The 8,444-nt window shown below is 55.3% G+C and overlaps 1 protein-coding gene across 2 annotated transcripts; it reads right to left on the bottom strand.

Annotated features, from left to right (window-relative positions):
* Positions 1–593: 593 nt before the first annotated feature.
* On the bottom strand, positions 594–8,066 carry CD19 (CD19 molecule). Of its 2 annotated transcripts, none has more exons than XM_008050702.1 (14): positions 7,923–8,066; positions 7,414–7,680; positions 6,882–7,085; positions 6,474–6,746; positions 3,695–3,805; positions 3,367–3,415; positions 2,968–3,056; positions 2,420–2,533; positions 2,195–2,299; positions 2,043–2,111; positions 1,898–1,954; positions 1,750–1,806; positions 803–898; positions 594–700 (listed from the first exon to the last, which is right to left on the bottom strand). In XM_008050702.1, the coding sequence occupies exons 1-14, from the start codon at positions 8,008–8,010 to the stop codon at positions 609–611; spliced, it is 1,671 nt and encodes a 556-aa protein (XP_008048893.1). In that variant the 5' UTR covers positions 8,011–8,066; the 3' UTR covers positions 594–608. The 2 variants fall into 2 exon arrangements, with proteins under 2 accessions (XP_008048893.1, XP_008048894.1); XM_008050703.1 differs by having other exon boundaries at positions 803–895.
* Positions 8,067–8,444: the final 378 nt, after the last annotated feature.

Raw genomic sequence — 8,444 nt, 5'->3', positions numbered from 1 at the left:
GCTGTGAGTGTGCCACTGCACTCCAGCCTGGGCAATAGAGTAAGACTGCAACTCAAAAAAAAAAAAAAAAAAAAAGAGTTCTAGGCCAGGCATGGTGGCTGGAATGTGGCTGACAGTGAGGAATTGGGTGGGTGAGGCACTGAGTGACAGATAGGCCACAGGAGGGTCCAGAACATGGAATGCAGCCCTCCCTCCACTGTGGGAGTCCAGAAGGGTAGGAATGTACCCATCCTCGCCTTTCCATCCCTCCCACACAAGGGCACTACATCATAGGACTGAAAGAGCTCACTGAGTTTATTTGGGGCATGCGAAAGGGGTTGGAGGTTTCACATCATGTAGCCACATACACATACAAATGCACACATCCTCAGAAACATTACACTGGAGGTTGACATTGTCTGCTTGGGGGTCCTAGATTTCAGAGTCAGGTGCAGCTCCCGGGGGCCTGAGGAGGTCCAGGCTCTGTAGAAGAAACAGTGATGGGGAGGGGGCCCCCTGCCCACCAGACCCTGGGAGCCCTGACAGTCAGCACCCACTGCCTTCCCCGCCTATGTCTCTCCCTCTCCATCTTCCCTAGGGGCAGTCCAGCTCATCTGATCACCTGGGGGTCACCTGGTGCTCCAGGTCCCCACATGGCCTCCTCCTCCCCATGCTGGCTCTGGTCCATCGGGATTGTCCATATTCTCATAGGAGTCTGCATCTGGATAGGACCGGGAAGGAGGACAAAATAGGATGGGCTGGAAGGAGACTGGGAGGCAAAGTGAGCCCAGAGGAAGCAGGGGGCAGCAGCAGAAGCACCCACCTTCCTCGTGATTGGGGCCAGGCTGGCCCCGAATGGAGCGGAGCTGGGGAGCTGCATACAGGATCCCTCTCATATCCTCATAGGACTGGGACCCTGCTTGGGCAGGGGTTGAAGAATTGGAGGCTTGGGAAAGGGAAGTGCAAGTGCTCCCATAGGAGGGAGTCCAAAGGGCAGAGGAAGATGGGAGGCTTCTCCCATGTTGTACTGGGAAGGCATGATTAGGTCAGCGTCAGCTTGGGGACCCTGGTTAGTCGTAGAATCAGGGCTAGGTATGGCTTAGGTCATGGTCAGAGAAAGGGTCAGGAACAGAACTGGGGCCGGGCTCGGTGGCTCAGCCTGTAATCTCACGCCTTGGGAGGCTGAGGTGAGTGAATTGCCTGAGCCCGCGGGTTCGAGACCCGCCTGGGCAACTTGGCGAGACCTCATCTCTACAATAAATCCAAAAAATCAGCCAGGCATGGTAGAGCACGCCTGTAATTCCAGCTACTCAGAAGGCTGAGGTGGAAGGATCGCTGGAGCCCAGCAGGTTGAGGCTGCGGTGGCCGGGAGCGGCCACTGCACTCCAGTCTGGGCAACAGAGTGAGACTCCAACTCAAAAAAAAAAAAAAGAACAGAACTGGAAGGAGTCAAAGTCAGGGTCATGAGGAAGTTGTAGAGAGAATCAGGATCAAAGCTGAAGTCTGCATGGGTGCTGGGGTGAGGTGGAGGTCAAATGCAGGCTGGAATTCAATTGGAATCAGTGCTGATGGTCGTGGTTAGGGATGGTATAAATACTGGGAGTCAGGGTAGGGGAGGGGGTCGGTGTTGAGGTTAGAATTAGAAGTCAAATCTAAGGTCAGGGTTGGGCTTGCGTTTGAGGTCAGAGTCAGGTCAAGGTTGGGCCTCGTGTCAGAGCTGAGGCCAGTCACCCAGCTGGGCAAGGCAGGCTAGTTCCAAGCATCTCTCACCAAGGGAGGTTGCTTCCCGGGTGGGGTCCCAGGCAGACCCATGAGGGCTCAGGAAGTCTAGAGAAGAAAGAGGGAAGTCACGATTTCTCCTGGCCTTCTAGCCTCCCTTGCCCCTGCCTCCCAGGAATGTCACCATCCTCACACACACCCATTGTTCTGGTGACTGGCTGGGCCAGCACTTCATCCTCATTCTCATAAGACTCAGCTGCTGCAGAAAAAAGACAACTTCAGGGACCCCCTCCTAGGGACTCCACAGTGCTCTGGGTTCTAAGTCCTGTGGCCCCACAAGTTACCATTGGAGAAGGAGTCTTCCTCCTCAGGACCCAAGGACCCGTCCTCAGGGTTCTCATAGCCGCTGCCATCTAGTGGAGAAGGGGAGTCATCTACGACGGTCCCCAGCCCATGGCAGAGGAGGCTGGAGAGGCGCCGGGGAGGGCAGCCTTACCCTGCGAGAGTTGGTCCTGCCCAAGGTTGGAGTCGTTCTCATAGAACTCGGAGCCCTCCTCGCTGTCCGGCTCCTCATAGGCCTCCCCTTCCTCTTCTTCTGGGCCTGAGGGTTTGGGGACGGGGTGGGGAACAGAGTCACGGCCCCTCTCTTCCAGGCCCCAGTCTACTATTCTAGCCAGATCTCTCCAACGCCCCCCAAGTGAAGAACGACCCCCTCATTCACCCTCTCCCGGCGGGCTCCGGGACCCCACGGCTCCAGCCTCCTGGACGTCGCTGTGTGGGCTTCCATAGGACAGGACGGTGCCCCCCAGGTCTGCCGCCCAACGCTGGGCGCGTCCTGGCAAGAGGGACTTTGTAAGGCAGGGTCAGAAGAGACGGGGGAGGTCCCGGGTAAGGGTCCGGACGGCAGGGCAGGGGGAGAGGATGCTTTGGGCTTTGAGAAAGGACTGGCACTGCGAACGGAAAGGCACGGTGACCGGATCTAGATTTAGGGGCGTGGCCTCAAGCTCAGGGGCGAGGTTCTAGTCTCGAACAGTATTTCAGGCCCCGCCTGGGGGCGGGGCTCTGAGCCCTGGGGGCGGGGCTTGGGTCTAGAGGCGGGGCTCACAGCAGGGCGGGACTTGCACCCTGGGGGCGGAGCTCCGAGCTCGAGAAGACTCGACGCTCAAGGGATTGGAGGGTTGAGGACAGTGGGGGCGGAGCTCTAGCTCTTGGGCGGAGCTCTAGGTTGGAGGGGCGGGCTTGGGTCAGAGTCCTGGCGGTGCCTCTTACCTATGCTCGAGGTGGGAGTGGGAAGGGATAGCACGTTCCCGTACTGGTTCTGTGCCCCGTTTCCTGGGGGAGGCGTTACTTTGAAGAACCTAGCGGGAGAAGGGGAGGTGCATTGTGAGGCCAGGCCTGGAAGGGTCTGGGAGACCCACTCAGGATTTGAACCAGGCCTTCAAAGGTGAAACGTGGTCACTTGTGATTAGCTCTGGTGTGCTTGGACAACCTACAGAGGAGTCCGGGATCACTCCAAGGAGATGATCACAGAGGAAGTAGCTCTGGAGCTGGGCTTTGAGTTGGGCAGTATTTCAACCGGGAGGAGTGGAGTAGACACCTTGGGCAGAGGAAACAGTAAGTGCAAAGCATAAAAGTGAAAGCTGGGGGAGGATGCAGTAGCTACATTACCTTCTGGTAGGGTCAGTCATTCGCTTTCTTTTCCTCCTCAGAATCAGGGCTGGTGGGAGTTAAGGGAGTGATCAGAGAAGGGACTGCTTGGCAGGGGATTTGGAGGGTACTAGGGAGGTCATTGGGTCAACAGAGGAATGGGAGTTCAAGTTTCAAGGGGCTTGGGAAGTTTGAGGGGGTTACAAGAGGAGTGGGGTAAGTCAAGGTTCTGGGGTCTGTTGGGGAGGGATGGGAGGAGGGATAGGTGGTTGGCAGACTGCCTAGTGTGGGCTTATCCTGAGGAACATGGAGTATGCTTTGGGCAGACCTGCCAGGGGACATGACTTACCTTTTTGGAGATTAAGAAAGCCCATCAGGGAACCCAGGCAGAAGATCAAATAAACTAAAGTCACAGTTACGACCTTCCAGCCACCAGTCCTCAGCAACCAGTGCCACAGTGCTAGGAGGAAGGGGCTATGAGATGAGGACCCCAGACTAGCATCTTACTTTCCAACCTCAAGACCTCAAAGGTTCATAAGTCTGGGAGACCTCATCTCTACAATAACTCAAAAATTAGCCAGGCGTGGTAGCATGTGTCTGCAGTTCTGGCTACTTGGAAGGCTGAGGCAGAAGGATCGCCAGAACCCAGCAGGTCGAGGCTGCGGTGACCGTGAGCGTGCCACTGTATTCCAGCCTGGATGACGGAGTGAGACTCCATCTCAGATTTGAGTTGGGGGTCTCACTCCGTCACCCAGACTATGAGGAGGGCTCTCTTCCCTTTCTCTAAGGGTCTATGTCCTAGGACAGGGACTGTGCTATAGATCCTGGCACAGGGCATGGGACAGACTCTATTTAGCAAACCACAAACAAACAATGACTATATCAGAGGCCATGTTAGGATTTCAGGGGGACTTAATGATCAGCTTCCTGCTTCTGTTAAGGACAGTTATGGTCAAAGTGAAGGACAAGCCAGGTATGGTGTCTCATGCCTATAATCCCTGCATTTTGAGAGGCCGAGGTGGGTGGATTGATTGAGCCCAGGAATTTGAGACCAGCCTAGGCAACATAATGAGACCTCATCTCTAGAAAAAAATTAAAAAATTAGCTGGGCGTAATGGCACACAGCTATAGTCCCAGCTACTTAGGATGCTGAGGTAGGAGTATGGCCTGAGCCTAGGAGGTCAAGGCTACTGTGTGCTGTGATCATTGTTATCATGCCACTGCCCTCCAGCCTGGGCGACGGAGTGAGACCCCAACTGAAATTTGAGATGGAGTCTCACTCTGTCGCCCAGGCTGGAGGGCAGTGGCACACTCACGGTCACCGCAGCCTCGACCTGCTGGGTTCTGGCGATCCTTCTGCCTCAGCCTTTCAAGTAGCCAGAACTACAGGCGTGCGCTACCACGCCCGGCTAATTTCCGAGTTATTGTAGAGATGAGGTCTCGCCAAATTGCTGGGGCTGGTCTCAAACCCGTGGACTCAGGCAATCCACTCACCTTGGCCTCCCAAAGTGCTGGGATTACAGGCTGAGCCCGGCCAAAAAAAAAAAAAAAATTAGAGCAGAGTTGAGTTTGCAAGGCTCAACTCTGAAAGTTGCAGTCTAGCACCTAGGTTAGAGTACAGTGGCATGATCTTAACTCAGCACAGCCTTCAACTCCTGAGCTCAAGCGATCCTTCTGCCTCAGCCTGCCAAGTAACTAGGACTACAGGTGTGCACCAGCATGCCCAGTTCTTTTTTTTTTGGGAGGGGGGTATTTTTTATAGAGACGAGGTCTTGCCATGTTGCCTAGGCTAGTCTCAAACTCCTGGGCTCAAGCAATCCTCCCTGCTTGGCCTCCCAAAGTACTGAGATTACAGATGTGAGCCACCATGCCCAGCCTCAACGTGAAAGTTGAGGTTGAGGCCGGGCTCGGTGGCTCAGCCTGTAATTCCACGCTTTGGGAGGCCGAGGTGAGTGAATTGCCTGAGCCCTCAGGTTCGAGACCCGCCTGGGGGTCTTGGCGAGACCTCAACTTGGCGAGACCTCATCTCTACAATAAATCAAAAAATTAGCCAGGCATGGTAGTGCGTGCCTGTAGTCCCAGCTACTCGGAAGGCTGAGGCAGAAGGATCGCTGGAGCCCAGCAGGTGGAGGCTGCGGTGGCCGGGAGCGGCCACTGCACTCCAGTCTGGGTGACAGAGTGAGACTCCAACTCAAAAAAAGAAAGAAAGAAAGTTGAGGTTGAGTTTAAGAATGATGGTTAGGATAGCATGGTAGGAGGGAGAGAGAATGGGCAGAACATTGTGCCCAATTTGCTGGATAGGGTGAGGAAAAGAAAGGATGCCCAGGTTCTTAACCTGGCAAGCAGGCAGGTGCTAATGCCATTCACTTACACAGGACCATCCAGAAAACTATACTTGGGAAAGGTAAGTTTGTTTTTGTATCTGATAAGCCTGGGGTGTCTGTGGAACATCAAATGGCAATTCCAGGAGATGGCATGGGGCCTGGAATAGAGTCACCAAGGTATGGTGACCCAGGGAGCCATGAGAAAGATCAAATGAGAAAGTATGTAGACGGGAATGAGAGGAGGGCCCAGGGCTCCAGCAGTGAGGAGCGGGGGAGGAAGGAAGACTTCACCAAAGCTGGTGGGAAGAAGCAACCAGTGGTGGAAGAAGACCCCAAAAAGTCGAGTTTTGGAAGCAAGAGAGGCAAGACTTGGAGTCAGTGTTCTGTGTGGAAGTGGGGCTTAGGATAAGGGTGGGTCTAGCCTTCAGGTGGGGATTCAAGATTGACTGGTTTCCCGGGCATAGTGGCTCACTCCTGTAATCCCAGAACTTTGGGAGGCTGAGACAGGAGGCTTGTTTGAGCCCAGGAGTTTGAGACCAGACTAGGCAACATAGCAAGACCTTATCTCTACGAAAAATAAAAATAAAAATAAATTCATTGGGCATGGTGGCATGTGCCTGTAGTCCCAGCTACTCAGAAGGCTGAGGTGGCCCAGAAGGTGGAGGCTGCAGTGATCATGCCACTGCACTCCAGCCTGGGCAACAGAGTGAGACCCTGACTCCAAAAAAAAAAAAAAAGATTAACTGGTTTCCAATTCTTCCCAGTAGCCCCACACAGATAGCCCACAACTGAGAGAAACTCTACCTGGTTGGACAGTGACTTCCAGATGCATCTTGATGGTCTGGTTGCCACGGTGACAATAATAGATACCAGCATCTTGAACTGTGGCTTGGGGCAACAACAGCCCAGTCTCCAGGACCCACATGTCTCTGGCTGGGTAATCCTCTGTCAGGTTTAGGCTCAGCAATGAAATGTTGGGCTTCTTGGGGTGCACATGGGTCCAGGAAACGGGACCTCTGTCCACAGAGTTAGGGGGTACCCCACAGGACAGCCAGAGTGTGGAGCCAGGGGCCAGGTCTGGGCAGGGAGAGACAAGACCAGGAAAACCTGATCCCTGGGGTCTCATCCCCCCCCAAATGCTCCAGTTTCCATTCACCATACCCGATCCCAAGACCCCCACTTCCTGGCATCTCCCCAGCACCGTCACCTTACCTTGGTTGAGGCTCTCATTCAGATTGTCCCTAGGTGGGGCACATCCAGGCTCTCCCTTCCAGATCTCAGGGCGGTTTTGGGCCCACACATACAGCTGGGAGCTGGCGAGTTTCCCAGAAGGGGGTCTGGGGCCCTCTGAGGACCTGTTGTCCAGGCTGCAGCCCAGGTCACCTAGGTCTGAAGCATTCCACCGGAACAGCTCCCCTGGGAAGAGATCCAGACCAGATGCAGGGAGAGCAGGAGATGGAGGGAGATACAGAGACCCAAATGGCAGAGACAAAGACTCAGAGAGAAGCAGAGAAGCAGCAACTCCGACGGAGGGAGAAGAGAGTGAGACCCAGAGGCACGGAGCAGCTCAGTGCTGAGGTCACAAAGCCACAGGAGTTTGCCTACCTCCAAGCAGCTCCTTGCTTGTCCCTCGGCCCTCCCAGCCCTTCCCTCCAGCTCTGTTGAGGTCTCTGGACCTCCTCTGCCCGTGGTGGGCTTCCCTCCTCTCCTCCCGCCCCTCGGCCCAGCCCAGCCTGGCCCTCACCGCTGCCCTTCACACTGACTGTCCAGCCAGGCTTCCAGGCCTTCTCAGAAGGGGGCCCTGGCTGACACAGGTAGAAGCCTCCCATCTGGTCAGAGACATTGAACATGAACAGCAGGACGCCCAGGGGCCCCACGTAGATGCCCAGGTCTGGTAACCCCAGGTTCAGCTGTAAGAAGGGTGCTGACTGGGTCTCCCGATACCAGGCCAGCTGCTCAGGCCGGCCATCTGAGGGACCCCTGAAGCATGGCAGCACAGCATCACCTCCCTCTGTGGAAAGAGAAAGAGGGGTGGGATGGATGGGGAGAGCCTCTACCTCCTTCACTCCTCACACTGGGTCATAAAGCAAAGGACCCCACAAGCTGGGAGTGGATGAGCCCTCCCAACCCTGCTCTGAATTTTACAAAGAAGAAAATGGAGGCTTAGAGAGGATCGGCTACTCAGTTGAGGACACCCCGCCACAACCCAGGCTTGCAGCCCCAACTCCTTCCCTCTCTGCCCTTCAGACGTACCTTCCACCTTCACCAGCAATGGCTCCTCGGGCCTGACCCCCACAGGGGTAAGGAAGAGGAGGGAGAAGAGGAGGAGAGGAGGTGGCATGGTGGCCAGACTCCCTGGGGCACCCAGCTGCGCGCAGGGGATGCTGGGGCAGGCGGGGGCCTGGAGGGCACTGAACCATGGGTATCATGGGGGTGGCAGGCAGTCCCCCTGAGAGGAAGGGGTGGTCACGCCTCAGGCCCCTTTCTTCAGGCCCACAAACTTGCCTCCTCCCTGCCACACTGTCTTATTTTCATCCCAGCACTCCCACCCTGTGAAACGATCTTATTTGCGTGTCTACTTGTTCACTTCTGTTTCCCACACTAGAATTTAAGCCCCTCGGAGCAGAGACTGTCTTGTTCACCACTCTATGCAGTGTCCCAGAACAGGGCTTGGTACATAGTAGTTACCTGATAAACATTTGTCTTGTTTCTGTTTCTGTTTTTGAAGCAGAATCCCACTCTGTCCCAGGGTGCAGTGCAGTGGCGTGATCATGG

The sequence above is a fragment of the Carlito syrichta genome, unplaced genomic scaffold, assembly GCF_000164805.1.
Source record: "Carlito syrichta isolate Samal-C Ts95f unplaced genomic scaffold, Tarsius_syrichta-2.0.1 Scaffold153593, whole genome shotgun sequence".
Lineage (NCBI taxonomy): Eukaryota > Metazoa > Chordata > Mammalia > Primates > Tarsiidae > Carlito > Carlito syrichta.
This window is presented reverse-complemented; position numbering and strand designations above follow the sequence as displayed.

Coding starts and splice junctions, on each gene's coding strand:
- CD19 (XM_008050702.1), bottom strand. CDS start 8,010: ATGCCACCTCCTCTCCTCCTCTTCTCCCTCCTCTTCCTTACCCCTGTG. Junction 3,416..3,694: donor CTTTCTTAATCTCCAAAAAG/GTAAGTCATGTC, acceptor AACTCCCACCAG/CCCTGATTCTGAGGAGGAAA. Junction 701..802: donor TGGCCCCAATCACGAGGAAG/GTGGGTGCTTCT, acceptor GGTCCTATCCAG/ATGCAGACTCCTATGAGAAT.